Source organism: Pan paniscus, chromosome 11 (genome assembly GCF_029289425.2).
Source record: "Pan paniscus chromosome 11, NHGRI_mPanPan1-v2.0_pri, whole genome shotgun sequence".
Taxonomy (NCBI): Eukaryota; Metazoa; Chordata; class Mammalia; order Primates; family Hominidae; genus Pan; species Pan paniscus.
This window is the reverse complement of record NC_073260.2, coordinates 10,272,052-10,290,425: the sequence shown is the minus strand read 5'-3', so window position 1 is coordinate 10,290,425 and position 18,374 is coordinate 10,272,052. Positions and strand designations below refer to the sequence as shown.

The following is an 18,374-nucleotide window of genomic DNA, read 5'->3' as shown; positions in this document are numbered from 1 at the left end:
AGTCCCAGCTACTTGGGAGGCTGAGACAGGAGGATCGCTTGAACCCAGGAGGCAGAGGTTGCAGTGAGTGGAGATCGTGCCACCGCACTCTAGCCTGGGCAACAGAGCGAGACTCCATCTCAAAAAAAAAAAAAAAAAAAAAGCAAAAAAACTGGGCCAGGCGCCGTGACTCACACCTGTAATCCCAGCACTTTGCGAGGCCAAAGCAGGCAGATCACTTGAGGTCAGGAGTTCAAGACCAACCTGGCTAACATGGTGAAACTCCGTCTCTACTAAAAATACAAAAATTAGCCGGGCTTGGTGGTGCGTGGCTGTAGTCCCAGCTACTTGGGAGGCTGAGGCAGGAGAATCACTTGAACCTGGGAGGCGGAGGTTGCAGTGAGCTGAGATTGTACCACTGCACTCCAACCTGAGTGACAGAACGAGACTCCGTCTAAAAAAAAAGAAAAAGTTCACTGACCAGAAATGAATCAGACACTGGCTGAAGTGATCATGGTGATCTGCCACATCTGCTGTCAGGAGGCAGTTTGGCCATTTCAGTCCTTTGCCAGTGAAGTGTGGGGCTGGTTGTGGCCTAAGGAGGCCTCGGTCATCTCTGTACCCAGTGCCTGAGAGGCTGACACGTCCTCAGAGATCATCCAGGCAGCCTCGTCCTTTGGCCTGGGAAGACCAAGGCCTCAAGGGAGGCAGACGCCAGCCAGAGGCCACACTGCCAGGCTGAGGCAGGGCCAGGGCTGGAGCCAGAGCCTCCCCCCTCCCCACCCAGGTGCCACCTGACCCCCCGGGGCATCGCTGGGCAGGGACCAGGTTGTGTGACGCCGTCTGTCCTCCCCTCAGGACGGAGCTGCTGGGCTGCTACAGTGACCAGGACTTTCTGGCCAAGCTGCACTGTGTGCGGCAGGCCTTCGAGGTGGGTGTGGCCTGGGGGTTCCTCGGGGGTGGGAGGCAAGGGGTAGTCAGGCTGGCCATGGCTGTGTGGCATGTACGTGGCCTCCTGGTCCCTGGCCAGGCCTGCTCCCACACTGGGCTCCTCTGTGGCAGGTGGGCCACCTACCTGGCCTCTTATGTGGCCCTCTCCGTGGGCTTTGAGGGACTGCCGTGCCCGGCAGCTCACTCCCCTCCCTTCCTCCTTCCCTAGGGGCTTCTGGAAGACAAGAGTAACCAGCTTTTCTTCGGGAAAGTAGGCCGACAGATGGTGACAGGCCTGATGACCAAGGCTGAGAAGGTAGCAGGGGGTGGGGTGGGGGGGCAAATTATAAAATGCAAACCACAGAGGGTCCCCCTGAACCCCACCTGCCAGAGGGAACCCCTGTGCACAGGCTGATACACGTTCCTCCTACTCCGTTCTGTAGACTCTGCAACCGTGGATCTTGTTATTCCATTTCTAAGCCTTTGTGCCCTATTTACCATCCCACAGTTTACTCTGGAGTGTGGCGGCATGTGGCGTCCGTCTCTCCATGCCGGCACTGGGAGGGGTTTTCCCCAGCTGCGGAGGGTCCCATTGCGTGGAGAGCGCCACAAGAGGCCTCCATTCCCTGATGGAGGAACACCTGGGCTGTCTGAGGTTCACCATCACAGACAACACTATATAATCTTCCTTCTACTGCTCTCTTGTGAGGTTTTCTGTGGGGCAGAGCCCTGGATATGACATTTCTGGGTCCTGGACATTTAGAAGCCCGGCAGATATTGCTAGTTTGCCCTCCAAAAGGCCTTCACAACTTACATCACTGCCAGCAATATAAGGGTGTTTCCTTGCATCTCTGATTATTGATGAGGTTGCATAATTTTTTTGATGATTTGTTCCTCGTCTTTTTTTTTTTTTTTTTTTGAGACAGAGTCTCGCTCTCTCGCCCAGGCTGGAGTGCAGTGGCGTGATCTCGGCTCACTGCAAGCTCCGCCTCCCAGGTTCACGCCATTCTCCTGCCTCAGCCTCCCAAGTAGCTGGGACTACAGGCGCTCGCCACCGTGCCCGGCTAATTTTTTTGTATTTTTAGTAGAGACAGGGTTTCACCATGTTAGCCAGGATGGCTGGATCTCCTGACCTCGTGATCCGCCCGCCTCGGCCTCCCAAAGTGCTGGGATTACAGGCATGAGCCACCGCGCCTGGGCTTTTTTTTTTTTTCTTTAATGGGTTTGAGCAAAGCTTTTGAACAGGTCGGACAGATGATTCTAAAACACACATCTGACCTCACTAGCCAGCTGCCTACAACCCTCACTTGCGCCTGCTGCCCTTGGGGTGAAGGCCAAGCTCTGTTTGGTGGTTTGCTGCCCTGTGAGCTTCGTCCTGTCTGGCTGAAGGGCCTGCTTCTAGTGCACCAGACTTGCTGCCTGATCTGGGCTTTACATATGCTGGTCTCTGCCCCAGGAACACTGTTGCTCAATCTTGTTTTTTTTTTTTTTTTTTTTTTTTGAGACAGGGTTTCACTCCTGCCACCCAGTCTGGAGTGCAATGTCACGATCTCGGCTCACCGCAACCTCCACCTCCCGGGTTCAAGCAATCCTCCCACCTCAACCTCCTGAGTAGCTGGGATTACAGGCATGCGTCACCGCGCCTGGCTAATTTTTGTATTTTTCATAGAGACAGGGTTTTGCTATGTTGCCCAGGCAGATCTCAAAGTCCTGACCTCAGGTGATCCGCCCTCCTTGGCCTCCCAAAGTGCTGGGATTATAGATGTGAGCCACCACACCTGTCCTCAATCTTTTTTTTTTTTTAAACTTTATTATGAAATACACATAGGAGAGAGTGTAAAAAATATAGGATTTGGCCGGGCATGGTGGCTTGCGCTTGTAATCCCAGCACTTGAGAGGCTGAGATGGGAGGATTGCTTGAGGCCAGGAGTTCAAGGCTGCAGTGAGCCATGATTGCACCACTGCTCTCCAGCCTGGCCAACAGAGTGAGACCCTGTCTCAAAAAAAAAAAAACCAAAAAACAAAAAACCACCCAAAAAGTATCTATAGGATTTTTTTTTTTTTTTTTTTGAGACAGAGACTTGCCATGTTGTCCGGGCTGGAGTACAGTGGTGCAATCTCGACTCACTGCAATCTCTGCCTCCCAGGTTCAAGTGATTCTTCTGCCTTAGTCTCCCTCCCAAGTAGCTGGGATTACAGGTATGTGCCACCACACTCAGCTAATTTTTGTATTTTTAGTAGAGACAGGGTTTCACCATGTTTGCCAGGCTGGTCTCGAACTCCTGACCTTAGGTGATCCACCCGCCTCAGCCTCCCAAAGTGCTGGGATTATGGGTGTGAGCCACCACGCCCGGCCTATGTATAGGATTTCATGAAAGACAATGCCTGTATAACCAGCACCCAGGTTAGGAAGTGGGACATATACCAGTAACTGGAAGCCCCCCACACCACTTTTTCCTCTGTCCTCCTCCCTCCCCCTTCCTTGGTCACTTGTCATCTGAGTACCCTTCTCTGTCCCCAGGAGGTCATCACCTGACTCATCCCCTGAGGCCCGAGAGAACCCTTGGGCTCACCGTGGCGGTGTGGCCTCACTACCCTGCCTCCTGCTCATGGGCTGCCTTGTCCTTCCTCCCCCGTTATTCAGTTAGCTCCATGAGGGCCAGTGTCAGAACTCTCCTGGCACAGATGTGTGCCCCATCCAGGGCCTGGCACAGGGCGGGTACTGCATCAGCACTCCTCGGATATTCTCCCGGCAGTGGCCGTTTACCTGGCAGTGAGCTCAGTGTATACTCAATGGTTCTTCACTGCGGGGAGTTCATTCGAGCCTCACTGCAATTTCTGCTTGGTGGATGAGGACACTGAGCCCAGGAAGGGAAGGCGGCTTGTCCAGGGTACTGAGCATGTGAAGGGTAGACTGGATTTGAAGCCAGGTGGCCCGGACCCAGCCTGAGCCCTTGACTTGGTGTCTGTGGGCCTCCCCAGGAAGCTGGGTGAGTGAACAAGTGAAGGAGGGTTAAGGTGGGTGCCAGGGCCCCACCCTCTGGGGAGCTCCTCTTTGTAACCTTCCCAGTATGGGACTTTGGTTTTATTAAGAAATGAGGCTGGGCACAGTGGCTCACGCCTGTAATCCCGGCACTTTGGGAGGCCAAGGCGGGAGGATCACGAGGTCAGGAGATCAAGACCATCCTGGCTAGCACAGTGAAACCCCGTCTCTACTAAAAATACAAAAAATTAGCCGGGCATGGTGGTGGGCGCCTGTAGTCCCAGCTACTTGGGAGGCTGAGGCAGGAGAATGGCGTGAATCCCGGAGGCGGAGCTTGCAGTGAGCCAAGATCACGCCACTGCACTCCAGCCTGGGCGACCAAAAAAAAAAAAGAAAGGCTGGGCGTAGTGGCTCATGCCTGTAATCCCAGCACTTTGGGAGGCCAAGGCAGGCAGATCACAAGGTCAGGAGTTCGAGACCATCCTGGCTAACATGGTGAAACCCCATCTCTACTAAAAATACAAAAAAAATTAGCCGGGCGTGGTGGCGGGCGCCTGTAGTCCCAGCTACTCGGGAGGCTGAGGCAGGAGAATGGCGTGAACCCGGGAGGTGGAGCTTGCAGTGAGCCGGGATCGGGACACTGCATTCCAGCCTGGGTGACAGAGCGAGACTCTGTCTCAAAAAAAACCAAAAACCAAAAAACAAAACAAACAAACAGAAAGAAATGAAGCCATTTAGCAGCACCTGAGCACCACAGCCTGCACCGAGCCCTGGGACTGGAGCAGTAGCTGAGGTGGCCCTGTTAGGACTGGGGCCAGGTCCTGGCCTGGGAAGATGCTAGCCCTGTGGGAGGCACCCAGGCACTGGGGTTGTAGCATCAGGCCACTCGCTCAACTTGGCGTCAGTGGGGCGACCACAGAACCTCATTGTGTATCAGTGTCCTCCTGTGGAAATGGGTGTGTCCTGGGGACGTTATGCGATGACACAGGGCGTGCTCAGGTGTCAAGGACCAGCCCATATCTTCATCATTGTCACCTTTTACCGATGAGAAAACAGACTCCGGGCGGTTAAGGGATGGCCCAGGATCATCCTGGCAAATTTTGAAAATGTAAATACTTTTTTAAAATTTGGGGCCAGGCACGGTGGCTCTGCCTGTAATCTTAGCACTTTGGGAGGCCAAGATGGGCGGATCACCTGAGGTCCAGACCAGCCTGGCCAACATGGGGAAACACCTTCTCTACTAAAAATACAAAAATTAGCCGGGTGTGATGGCAGGCACCTATAATCCCAGCCACTTGGGAGGCTGAGGCAGGAGAATCACTTGAACCTGGGAGGCGGAGGCTGCAGTGAGCCAAGATCGCACCACTGCACTCCAGCCGGGGTGACAGACAAAGACTTTAAAAAAAAAAAAAATTGCTGGGGGCGATGTCTCATGCCTGTAATCCTAGCACTTTTGGAGGCCGAGGCGGGCGGATCACGAGGTCAAGAGATCGAGACCATCCTGGCCAACATGGTGAAACCCCGTCTCTACTGAAAATACAAAAATTAGCTAGGTGTGGTAGCGTGCACCTGTAGTCCCAGCTACTTGAGAGGCTGAGGCAAGAGAATTGCTTGAATCTGGGAGGTGGAGGTTGCAGTGAGCCGAGACTGTGCCACTGCACTCCAGCCTGCCAATAGAGCGAGACTCTGTCTCAAAAAAAAAAAAAAAAAAAAAAAAAAAATTAGCCGGGCGTGGTGGCAGGCACTTGTAGTCCCAGCTACTCGGGAGGCTAAGGCAAGAGAATGGCGTGAACCCGGGAGGCAGAGCTTGCAGTGAGCTGAGATCGTGCCACTGCACTCCAGCCTAGGTGACAGAGCAAGACTCCATCTCAAAAAAAAAAAAAAAAAATCACGAGTTAATCCACTCTGAGAACCGACCCTAATACTTAGTGTTTTTCTACATCCGTAAATGCAGACCCACATCTGAAAAGAGCATCCCAAACCCCAGCTAACCCCCAGGGTCCCAGAGAGTGAAGGATGTGTGCCGAGAGCCTCCGTGCCGTGCAGCGGCACTTTAAACGCTGTTTGTTGAATGCTTTGGCGCTGGACTGACTGCGTCACACACGAGCTCGGCAACTGCCCTAGAAGAGCCTCATCAGGGTGGGGCTGTAGCTTCTCCCCTTTCCTGTTGAGGTCCAAGGTCACGGAGATTTGAACCTTCAGCTGCCTGACTCTAACCCTCACATTCTGTGTCCCTCCAAAGTGAGATCACACTGTCACACTGGGCACTCCTGGAAGTTAGCAGGTGCTCAGCAGAGGAGCTGGCTTGAGACCTGACTGGGTGCCCTGGTTCTCTGGAGAAGCATGCTGTGCTGAGTAGGAGACACTTCTCTGCCACGTTTTCTCTGTGCCTGCTGCGTGGGGATGGGCCCCAGCCGTGCCTTGGCATGTCCCCCATCCACAGGCCGGCATGTCCCCCATCCACAGGCCAGCCTGTCCCTGTGGGTCTTGTCCAGTGACCAGGATGGGCCGTGCTTCTCTCCACAGAGCCCCAAAGGCTTCCTGGAGAGCTACGAGGAGATGCTGAGCTATGCCCTGCGGCCCGAGACCTGGGCCACGACACGGCTGGAGCTGGAGGGCCGAGGGGTGAGTTGCTTTGTGCTGAACCCCGACATCCCGGGCTCCCCTGCATCTGAGCAGCAAGGGGGTTCCTGTGCCGGGCTCTACCTCAGTTCCAAGCGGCTGAGACGGTTCCATCACTGCTCATAGTCCCCGGTTCCTGCCCTGCCCCAGGCCAAGGCAGAGGGAGGAATGGCCTCAGCTACACCCGTTGCACAGCAGAGCGGGGAAGACGTGTCCCCCCCACGTGTGCTCATGCCCTGGACCCCAGCCTCAGTCTCCCCATCTGGAAAGTGGCCCCGAGGCTCCGGCGGTGCCCCCATGCATGAGCCTCCCGGGGCACCCTCTGTAGGTGGTATGCATGAGCTTCTTCGACATCGTGCTGGACTTCATCCTCATGGACGCCTTCGAGGACCTGGAGAACCCTCCGGCCTCGGTGCTCGCCGTCCTGCGGAACCGCTGGCTGTCAGACAGCTTCAAGGAGACGGTGGGTCACTGCCCTGCTCTCAGACCCACACTTGCTCACATCAGCCCGTGTGGTTGCCTGGCTCCGTCCCCTCTGTCCCTAGCACTGGCACCAGGGCTGGGCCCCCACCCCCTAGATCCGCGGCTGCCAGGCCTGGGAGACCAGAGTCTGCTCTGGAGAAGCCTCCAGGGTGCCCCGTTGCTGCCTGGTGCCCCAGTTTAGAACCAACGTGGTGTGCGTTTTCTTCCTATTGTGTGGTTTCACTTCTGTGCTGGTATGAATTCGATTCCATTTTAATGCATCCTGTTAAGTTAAAAGAGGGGAAAGCAAAACCAAAAGGAAAAAAAGGCACAGAGTGAGAGACAACCCAGCACAGGACCCCCAGCAAGGCAAGCAGTAACGCTCCAGCAGCCGGGCTGTGCTGCCTGGGCCCAGGCTTCTGCGAGGTGGTTTACAGGCGGGAACCATTGCTCCCACAACCACCAAAGGAGGTGGGAGTGCTGTGTTGTGCCCCTTTACAGAAGAGGAGACTGAGGCTCAGAGAAGATCCAGCAGTAAGATTAGAGTCAAGATTCAAGTTTAGGTATGTCTGAGTCCAAAATCAGAGGAGGAAGCAGCAGAGCTTAGGCACCTGGCCCCATCTTCCTGCTTGGAGTGGGGTGAGCTGGGTTTAAGGGCTTGGTGCTGGGCTGGCAGAGGGCGAGGGGCTGTGGGCTAGGCCTTTTGACACCCAGGGGACATCCTATTTTTGATGTAGGCCTTGGCCACTGCTTGCTGGTCGGTCCTGAAAGCCAAGAGGAGGCTGCTGATGGTGAGTGACTGGCAGGCCCAGGGGAGCACGAGCTGGGCTCTGAGGCAGTGTGGTGGGGAGCGGAGCGGGTGCAGGGTGGCTCGCTGGGCCACTTGGCCTTCACCGCTCACAGTCCTGGCCCCCTTGTTCCGCCGTTACCTCTCCCTGTGCCAGGAGCTCCCTGGAGGCTCGTGTAGACCCACTTCCTCTCCTCCCCAGGCCCAGCACAGAGCAGGCCACTGGGGAGGGGAACGGATACCCTAGGGTAGTGGCCACAGGGCTGGCAGCTGGCCTGGTGCAGGCGTCTCGGTGGGGGCAGGATACCCAGGTGCAAGCAGAGCCCTGTCCCTCCTGCCCTTTCCCCGCCCCAGTCAGGCCCCTGTAATCTCCGCTCCCAGGCAGCGACTGGCTGTGCTATCTGGCCTGTGGTTTGTCGTTCCCCTCTGCGGGCCAGGCTCTGTTGCCTAGCTGATACCAGCTGCCGTGGCCACGTGCTCCAGGCACTTCCCGCGGAGCCACTATGGCCCCACCTCTTGCAGTTCTCACAGCGGCCCATGGTTACCCTGTCTGCAGAAGTTAAAATGGGCTTCGAAAGCTTGAGTCACTGCCCAGGGTCATCTAGCAGGAAAGTACATGAGCTGGGGTGACCTCTAAAGCCCAGCCCTTTATGCGACACCTGGGCCTGGTGCCCTCATCCTACCTGGGCCCCGCCTGGCCCCTCAGCCTTGTGCCCACCGCAGGTGCCTGATGGCTTCATCTCCCATTTCTACTCCGTATCGGAGCATGTGAGCCCTGTCCTAGCCTTCGGCTTCCTTGGACCCAAGCCTCAGCTTGCTGAAGTCTGTGCTTTCTTCAAGGTAAACAGAGAGCAGTTCTCGTTCTTTCCTGACCCTTGCCCTGGGCACAGGCGCCCTGGGAGGTGCCAGGAATGGGATGAGGGCCTGGGCCTGGGCCTGCTCCCAGAGAGAGGGCAGAGCCAGACCCACATGGGTCCAGAGGAAGCAGTGGGAGGGAGGAGCCTGGGGATGGAAAGGACGGGCTGGGGCTCTGGTGGTGGACAAGGGGACTTCAGGTGACCTGGGGGGCATCATGGTGGGCAGTGGCTGGGCCAGGCCTGACACCAGCCCTGCTCCCCCAGCACCAGATTGTGCAGTACCTGAGGGACATGTTCGACCTGGACAATGTGCGCTACACGTCACTGCCCGCGCTGGCAGACGACATCCTGCAGCTGTCCCGGCGCCGCAGCGAGATATTGCTGGGGTACCTGGGGGTGCCCGCGGCCAGCAGCGCAGGCGTGAATGGGGCGCTGCCCCGAGAGAATGGGCCCCTGGGGGAGCTGCAGTAGAGGCGGCACGGGCTGGGGGGTGGCAGAGAGAAGGCTCCTCCTCCCTTCCCTGGGTTGGTATCTGACAGCTGTGGTGGCTGAGGGCCGTTGCCCCTGACTTTGCCCCACCCCCATCATCCGGGAGTCCCCAAGGCCCAGAGGGGACATTTCCATGGAGAAGAACGGTTCCTGGGGGAAGCAGAGGCCAGGACCAGTGGGGCCTGTGGGAGAGAAAGGCTGTGAGAGAGGGGGGTGTTGTGGAGAATTGGGACAGGCAGAGCCAGGATGCCCCAGGTGGGGGACCCCAAAACCTCCCATCGCCCCAGGGCTGCTGACAAGGGTGCTGGGAGGGTGGAGGTGAAGGATGGGGCCTAGAGCCCTGTGGTGAAGGTCACAGTGTCCTGAGCTAGAAGCCACCTGTGGCTATATGGTCTCAGCATCCAGGCATCCAGCTGGCCTGTCCTGATGCCCTCCCCACCTCAACCGCCTTCTCAGAGAGTTTGCAACTCCAGAGAAGGAGAGTGGGGCCACCTTAGTGGGCAGCAGGCCTGGGCCATCCAGAGGTGGGGCAGAGGTGGGCCTCCCACTCCTGTGCTCTCTTCTGAGCAGGAACTGGGCCCTTGACAAACCCAAGCACCAAACCAGGACAGTGTCCTTTGACATTCCCTCGCCCTACCAAAGATCGTCTTTTCTCCTCCCACCTCTGTCACCACCAAAGACGGGCGGAGGTGGGGCTGGGCCCTCCTGCCCCCGCCCATCCCCCTTCCATGAGCCCGGACCTCCCTGGGTGGTGCTAGGCTCTGAGCTGGGGGCTCAGACCAGGGATCGCTCAGGCCCCTGTCACCTGTGGGCCCGGGGACCACTTGGGGGAGGTCAGAGGATGTATGTGGCCGGACCAGCTTCCCCACCTTCATTAGGACAAGAAACTGCCCAGCACTTTGCCTTCAGTTCAACGCACAAACGCTCCTGGGGCTTCATGGGGGCAGAGCCTCCCCTGGGCCTGCAGAGAGTCCTGTTAGCAGCGATGTCCCCCCGCCGCGGGGTCTTATCAGCCCGGCAGTGTCTTCTCAGGGTCTTCACCTGAGCAAGTGTCTGTGGCCCCAACGTGTTCTGCTGTGGCTCTGCCCTTTCCAGGTTGAGAGGCCTGCAGGAGAAACAGACTCCCCTCCTGGGTTTCCACACTCAGGAGTCAGAGGACTGGCTCCTGTGACCAGGGCCCCTCTCCCCTGAATGGGAAAGGGGTCTGGGGATGGGAGGGCGCACCACAGAGAGGAGATGATGCTGGGTGTGGCCCATCTTCTGTGGGCCCCTTCCCAGACACCGGATCCATGGGCACTAACCCGCCTCCCAGGCTGATGCCCAGAGGCAGCTTCCTGGGCAGGAGGGTTCCATGGGCACTAACCCACCTCCCAGGCTGATGCCCGGAGGCAGCCTCCAGGGCAGGAAGGACCCTGTGCTCCCCGCCCCCCATCCTGACATCCTGTTCTTTTGCACTTACCCTGTGCTGTGAATGTAACAGTGGGCCTTGGCCCCGCCCACTCTGATTTGCATTTTCATTTGTGTTTGTTTACACATCCGTGCACTGCCTGTAGCAGTCGATTGTCACAGCTTCGACTTTTGGATGGTAGAGTGTGTGCACTGACTGTGAGTCGAATAAACAATTGAGACAATTTCCTTCCAGTTTGCCATGTTGTTGGTTATGTGCATGGCTGTTTGCTTCTTGGGGCAGAGCAGGGCACCTGCTTTTTGGGGTGCCGTGGGTGAAGGTTCCAGGAGGACAAAGGTCAGGAGAAGCCTGGTGGGGGCTGTGATCCTACTTGGGGCAACTTGGCTGCCTGACAGGGTCCAGCCATCCCTAGGCAGGGAGGGCCCCGGTGGTACGCGGGGAAGGGTGGGGAGCGGCCAGTGCCACGCTCAAGGCCATGGATGCAAGGTGAGCAGCCTGGCTGTGGACCCCGCTCAGGCACCATCTTAGGGAAGTCGATTCTCACTGGCCCTCAGTTTCCACATCTGTAAAATGCAGGCACTGGACCGGGCCAAGATGCAGACTCACAGGCTTAAAGGTTGTTACCCCCCAAGCTGTGAGAGCCAGGGGGAGGGGCTGGAACACTGGGAACAGGTCCAAGCCTGCCGGATCGTTACAAGTTTTCATGGGCAGCTGGAAATCACAAGTTTTATTTTAAAGGTTTTTAAAAAAGAAACTTTAAAAAAAAATTTCAAATGTATGGAAAAATTGAAAAAACTATATAAAACCAACACCTCTGGTCATGTAATTAACATTTTGACTTTTTTTTTTTTTTTTTGAGACAGAGTCTCTATCTGTCACTCAGGCTGGAGTGCAGTGGCACGATCTCAGCTCACTGCAAGCTCTGCCTCCCAGGTTCACGCCATTCTCCTGCCTCAGCCTCCCGAGTAGCTGGGATTACAGGCACATGCCACCATGCCCAGCTAATTTTTTGTATTTTTAGTAGAGACGAGGTTTTACCGTGTTAGCCAGGATGGTCTCGATCTCCTGACCTCGTGATCCGCCCGCCTCAGCCTCCCAAAGTGCTGGGATTACAGGCGTGAGCCACCGCTCCCGGCAACATTTTGCCATGTTTATTTCATGTATTTCCAAAATACTTTAGCCTAAGTTTCAGACATGTACTTTACTCTTAAACCTTCAAGCAGAGCTTAAAAACAAGGTAGTCACATTCTTGTAAGTGGGAGTTGAATGATGAGAACACATGGACACACTGCAGGGAACAACACACACTGGGGCCTGTCGGAGGGCAGGGTGTGGGAGAAGGGAGAGCATCAGGAAGAATAGCTAGTGGATGCTGGGCTTAATACCTAGATGATGGGACTGCTGGACACAGTGGCTCACGCCTGTAATCCCAGCACTTTGGGAGGCCGAGGCAGGTGGATCACTTGAGGCCAGGAGTTTGAGACCAGCCTGGCCAACATGGTGAAACCCATCTCTACTAAAAATACAAAAACTTGGCCAGGCATGGTGGCGGGTGCCTGTAGTCTCAGCTGCTTGGGAGGCTGAGGGACGAGAAGTGCTTGAACCCGGTGGGCAGAGGTTGCAGTGAGCTGAGATCACACCACTTCACTCCATCCTGAGTGACAGAGCGAAACTCCATCTCGAAAAAAAAAAGAGAAAAAAAACCTAGGTGACAGGATGATGTGTGCAGCAAACCACCGTGGCACATACTTACCTATGTAACAAACCTGCACATCCTGCACATGCACCCCTGAACTTAAAAAACAAAAAAACAAGGTCATTCTCCAGAATAACCACAATACCATGATCACACCTAAAAAAAAAAAAAATTCTCGGGGCCAGGTACGGTGGCTCATGCTTGTAATCCCAGCAGTTTGGGAGGCCGAGGTGGGTGGATCACCTGAGGTCAGGAGTTTGAGATCAGCCTGGCCAACATGGTGAAACCCCATCTCTACTAAAAAAATACAAAAATTAGCCAGGCATGGTGGTGCATGCTTGTAATCCCAGCTACCTGGGAGGCTGAGGCAGGAAAATCATCTGAACCCGGGAGGCGGAGGTTGCAGTGAGCCGAGATCACACCACTGCACTCCAGCTTGGGCGACAGAGCAAGACTATGTCTCAAAACAAACAAACAAACAAAAATAATTTTCTAATGTCTTTGCTGAAAATAAGAGCTTTTCCCAATCAACCGGGGATGAACTCCATCTCAAAGAAGGATAAATGCTTGAATCTTAGAGATTTTAGAGACATGAGCTGATACAGTAGCCACCTCCAATGCTGGCAAATGTTTGTTTTGGTCTTTTTTTTTGGAGACAAGGTCTCACTCTGTCACCCAGGCTGGAGTGCAGTGGTGTGTGATCTCAGCTCACTGCAGCCTTGACCTCACAAGACCAAGCAATCCTCCCGCCTCAGTCTCCTAAGTAGCTCACCGCCACTCCTGGCTAAGTTTTGTATTTTTTGTAGAGATGGGGTCTTCCTGTGTTGCCCGGGCTGGCCTTGAACTTCTGAGCTTAAACAATTCCCCCTCCTTGGCCTCCCAAAGTAGGAGGCATGAGCCATTGTGCCCAACTTGTTTTGGTTTGTTTTAAACAGTTTTAATAAGGTATAATTCATACATCATAGATTCACGTGCTTTAATGCTGTTTTAAATAAATTTACAGAGGTGTGTACCAATTACCTCAGTATGGTTTGAGAATATTTCCATCACCCTGTGATGCCCACTTATAGTAAATTCCCCGGTCCCAGGCCAGCATCAAGCTACTCTGTGTGTAGACTTGCCTTTTCTGGGCATTTGCTGTAAATGGAATCATCCAATAGGCGGCCTTTGTGCTGGGCTTCTTCAGGTGGAAGCATGTTTTGGAGGTTTATCCATCTGTGGTAGGTTTCAGTATTTTATCTCCTTGTTGCTGCACAGTATTCTGCAAATGACCTTTTCCTCTTTTTCTTTCTTTTTTTTTTTGAGGAGTCTTGCACTGTCACCCAGGCTGGAGTGCAGTGGTGTGATGTTGGCTCACTGCAACCTCTGCCTCCTGGGTTCAAGCGATTCTCCTGCCTCAGCCTCCCGAGTAGCTGGGACTACAGGTGCCCACCACCATGCCTGGCTAATTTTTTTTTTTTTTGAGAGAGAGTTTTGCTCTTGTTGCCCAGGCTGGAGTGCAACGGCGCCATCTGGGCTCACCGCAAACTCTGCCTCCCGAGTAACTGGGACTACAGGTGCCCACCACCAAGCCTGGCTAATTTTTTTTTTTTTTTGAGACAGAGTTTTGCTCTTGTTGCCCAGGCTGGAGTGCAACGGCGCCATCTGGGCTTACCGCAAAGTCCACCTCCCGGGTTCAAGCGATTCTCCTGCCTCGGCCTCCCGAGTAGCTGGGATTACAGGCATGCGCCACCACCCTGGCTAATTTTGTATTTTTAGTAGAGATGGTGTTTCTCCATGTTGGTCAGGCTGGTCTTGAACTCCCGACCTCAGGTGATCCACCCGCCTTGGCCTCCCAAAGTGCTGGGATTACAGGCGTGAGCCAACATGCCTGGCGATTTTTGTATTTTTAGTAGAGGCAGGGTTTTACCATATTGGTCAGGCTGGTCTTGAACTCCTGACCTCATGATCCGCCCACCTCGGCCTCCCAAAGTGCTGGGATTACAGGTGGGAGACACCACGCCTGGCCATCTCTCAGAGGTTTCTACAACCGAAACTGTCACTTCTAGTTTGACATCACAGGGATCCAGGGCTTCCACAGCCTCCACTGAAATGGCAGTTTCCCGAGGGTGGCACCCAGCTGGCTATGTTCACTCTTCATCCCTGATGCCCACACGTGGTCTGGCATGACTGAGGAACTCAAATATTTCCTGAAGTCAACAAATGAACCTCCAACCCAGAAGGCAGCATCACCATGTTTGGGGAAAGAGGCTGTATTACTCTGTTTTCACGTTGCTGACAAAGACATACCCAAGACTGGGTAATTTATAAAGAAAAAGATGTTGATGGACTCATAGTTCCATGTGGCTGGGGAGGCCTCACGATCATGGTGGAAGGCAAAAGGCATGTCCTGCATGGCAGCAGGCAAGAGGGAATGAGAGCCAAGCGGAAGGGGGAACCCCTTATAAAACCATCAGATCTCATGAGACTTATTCACTACCATAGGAACAGTATGGGGGTAACCACCTCCATGATTCAATTACCTCCCACCGGGTCCCTCCCACAACACGTGGGAATTATGGGAGCGATAATTCAAGACGAGATTTGGGTGGGGACACAGTCAAACCATATCGGAGGCCAAGAGAGGGAGAGAGCCTTGTTTCCTAAGGGCTTGCTCGGACTCTGAGCACACACCAGCGTGGCTGGGGTGCGGTGCAATTAGACTCTGTACCTCTAATCTCAGGGCCACCTTGTCTGTGAACTCCCTGCCAGAGGAAAGTCCAGAGGTAAAAGGCCAGACCCTGCCCTGGGACAGCTCTGGAAAAGCCTGGGTTTCAGAGCTTGTCTGATAACCTATGGAGCAGTGGGAGGAGGTGGCCAGCAGTTTGGTTCATGAGACGCAGGAGGTTCTGAACCTGGGCCAGGAGGCTGTGGCAAACAGTGTGCCACTCTGAGCCTCGCTGTCCTCAGCTACAAGCTGGGCGCACTTAGGGCTGCCTTGCAGGGCTGTTGTGAAGGTAACAAGAAGGACGCAGCACCTCTCAGGATGCAGAGCTGGCGTCGAGAACATCACTGGTCAAACCCTCAGCTCAGAGAGAGGAGGCAGGCAGCTCGGGCAGCCTCCCCTGGGGCTCCTGGCCATATTCATGCCTGCACCGCCCAGCCCCTGTCCAACAGCTGGGTCCGACTGTGTCACCTCGTCCATCTCATGGGACCCTGCAAGGGTTCCTAGGCACGTCTCCCTCAGAAATGAATCCACAGCTATGATTCCACAGGTACGAGTCCATAGCCGTGCACAGGTTCACAGCAGCAATACTTCTAACACCCCAAACTTAGAAACACCCAAATGTCCATCGAGACTAGAATGGGGGCCGGGCACAGTGGCTCACATCTGTAATCCCAGCACTTTGGGAGGCTAAGGCGGGAGGACTGTTTGAGGTCATGAGTTCGAGACCAGCCTGGGCAACACAGCGAGACCCTGTCTCTACAAAAAATAAAAAAAGACTAGAATGGGAAATAAACTGTGGAATGTTCACACCATGGAATACCGCACAGCAACGAGAGGAAGCAAATTTCCACTGGAGGCCGCAGCATGGCTAACGCTCACAACCATAATGTGAGTGAAGAAGCCACATACTCAAAAAGTGCAGACTGTAGGCTTCCATTGACAGAAATTCCACAATCCAGGCCAGGCTCCGTGGCTCAAGCCTGTAATCCCAGCACTTTCAGAGGCCGAGGCAGGTAGATCACGAGGTGAAGAGATCGAGACCATCCTGGCCAACATGGTGAAACCCTGTCTCTATTAAAACTACAAAAAATTAGTTGGGCATGCTGGTACGCACCTGTAGTCTCAGCTACTCGTGAGTCCGAGGCATGAGAATCGCTTGAACCCAGGAAGCGGAGGTTGCAGTGAGCTGAGATCACGGCACTACACTCCAGCCTGGGCGACAGAGTGAGACTCCGCCTCAAAAAACAAACAAAACAAAACAAAACAAAAATGAAATTACACAATCCAGCCAAACTGAAGGTGTGGTGTCGGAAGTTGGAAGTCACCTGGGGTGACTGGAGGGGCGCCAGGGTTCCTAAGTTCCTGGTTCCTGATGTGGGGGCTGCTTATACAAGTATGCTTAGTTTATGAAACCACATCAAGCTGTATACATTCGATTTCTGAAATTTTCTGTATGAAATATTTACATATACATATATATGTGTGTGTGTGTGTGTGTATATATATATATATATATATATATATATATATATATTTTAGACAGTCTTGCTCTGTCACCCAGGCTGGAGTGCAGTGGCACGATCTCGGTTCACTGCAACCTCTGTCTCCCAGGTTCAAGCGATTCTCCTGCTTCAGCCTCCTGAGTAGCTGGGACTACAGGTGCATGCCACCACACCCAGCTAATTTTTGTATTTTTAGTGGAGATGGAGTTTTGCCATATTGGCCAGGCTGGTCTTAAACTGCTGACCTCAAGTAATCCGCCTGCCTTGGCCTCCCAAAGAGCTGGGATTACAGGAGTGAGCCACTGCACCCAGCCATGTGTGTGTGTGTGTGTGTGTATATATATATATATATATTTTTTTTTTTGAGACAGAGTTTCACTCTTGTTGCCCAGGCTGGTGTGATGTCTGCTCACTGCAACCTCCACCTCCACATTCAAGCGATTCTCCTCCCTCAACCTCCCAAGTAGCTGTGATTATAGGCATGTGCCACCACACCTAGCTAATTTTTGTATTTTTAGTAGAGACGGGGTTTCACCATGTTGGCCAGGCTGGGCTTGAACTCCTGACCTCGGGTGATCCACCTGCCTCGGCCTCCCAAAGTGCTGGGATTACAACCCAGCCATATTTTTGAGACAGGGTCTTGCTCTGCTGCCCAGGCTGAAGTGTAGCGGCAGGATCACAGCTCACTGTAGCCTTTACCTCCCCAGCTCATGTGATCCTCCCATCTCAGCCTCCCGAGTAACTGGGACCATAGGTGTGCACCACCATGCCTGGCTAATTTTTAAAAATTTGTTTGTAGAGATGAAGTCTTGCTGTATTGCCCGGCTAGTCTTGAACTCCTGGGCTCAAGCGATCCTCCCGCCTCGGCCTCTCAAAGTGCTGGGACTACAGGTTTAGTCACCGTGCCTGCCCTGAATGTTCTATTTTAAACAAGAAAACCAAACCAAACCCAACAACAAACCCATCCTTCAGAGCTCCCCTCTGTCCCCACCACTAACAGTGCCCTCAAAGTTTCGGGTGGTCAGGCCCCTGTGGACCTCCTCCCCACCACCTTACCCCTTCTTTCCCTCTTGCCCACTTCATCCAGCCACACGCGGGCCCCAGGACACTGGCTTACACTGTTCTCTCTGCCAGGAAAACCCTCCCTGGGTAACTCCCTCTCATTTCGTAGTTCCTCATCCTCATCCTCCCTCGGGAGGCTCCCAGCACTGACAGGCCTGCATTTCATGGACTTTGCTCCCACGGCCTATTTGGGAGCGGCAATGTGGCCCAGATCATGGATGGCTGCCCTGTCCTAGGGAACTATTCGGAGAAGCTCCCGGCCCGCTCCTCACACCTCCTGCTTCTCAGAGGCTAATAATGGCAGTGCCTGAGGAAACCGAGGCCAGCTGACCCCGACGAGCCCAGGCTGGGAGTGCGCACAGCAGGGCAGTGGGCCTTCTGGGCTCTTTGGTGGGTTCTGAGTCGCCATCATCTCCGGCCACACAGGCCAGCTCACGGTCCCCGCTCTACTGGCCTGGCCACTCGCAGACAGAGCCACTCTCAGTGGGATTTCCTGGGTAATTCTCAACTCACCTCAGGGGCGCTCGTGTCACTTATCAGACACTTGCTCTAGGTCTGGTCTGGACCAGGCTCAGGATGTACCAGGCCCTGTCCTCATGTTGCCCAGGGTTTCTCCAGTGGTGGCTGTAACCACCTGTATCAGAACCACCGGAGCACATAAGAATGCAGACACCTAGGCTCCAACTCAGACCTACTGGATCAACCCAGGCCCCATTGTGACCCAGGAATCTGTGTTTTCTACAGGCTGATCTCGGCACTCTATGAAGTCTGAGAGCCGCCGCTGACTGGGAGGGATAAGGAGCCGATTACAGTCCAGTGAGGTCAGGGCTGAGAAAGGACAGGAAATGCAACCGTGAGAGCCCAGTACTGGCCCCTCACTTGGCTGTGGA

The 18,374-nt window shown here is 54.5% G+C and overlaps 1 protein-coding gene across 2 annotated transcripts in view; it reads left to right on the top strand.

Moving 5' to 3' along the window:
* The window catches only part of MIGA2 (mitoguardin 2), a 37,021-nt gene extending 26,277 nt beyond the window's left edge, over nt 1-10,744 (top strand). For both annotated transcript variants that reach the window (XM_034929243.2, XM_034929242.2), the window contains exons 10-16: nt 838-910; nt 1,139-1,225; nt 6,419-6,517; nt 6,843-6,977; nt 7,714-7,767; nt 8,487-8,603; nt 8,885-10,744. In XM_034929243.2, the coding sequence (XP_034785134.1) occupies nt 838-910; nt 1,139-1,225; nt 6,419-6,517; nt 6,843-6,977; nt 7,714-7,767; nt 8,487-8,603; nt 8,885-9,091 (772 nt within the window). In that variant the 3' untranslated portion in view covers nt 9,092-10,744. The remainder of the gene's footprint in view (nt 1-837; nt 911-1,138; nt 1,226-6,418; nt 6,518-6,842; nt 6,978-7,713; nt 7,768-8,486; nt 8,604-8,884) is intronic.
* Nucleotides 10,745-18,374: the final 7,630 nt, after the last annotated feature.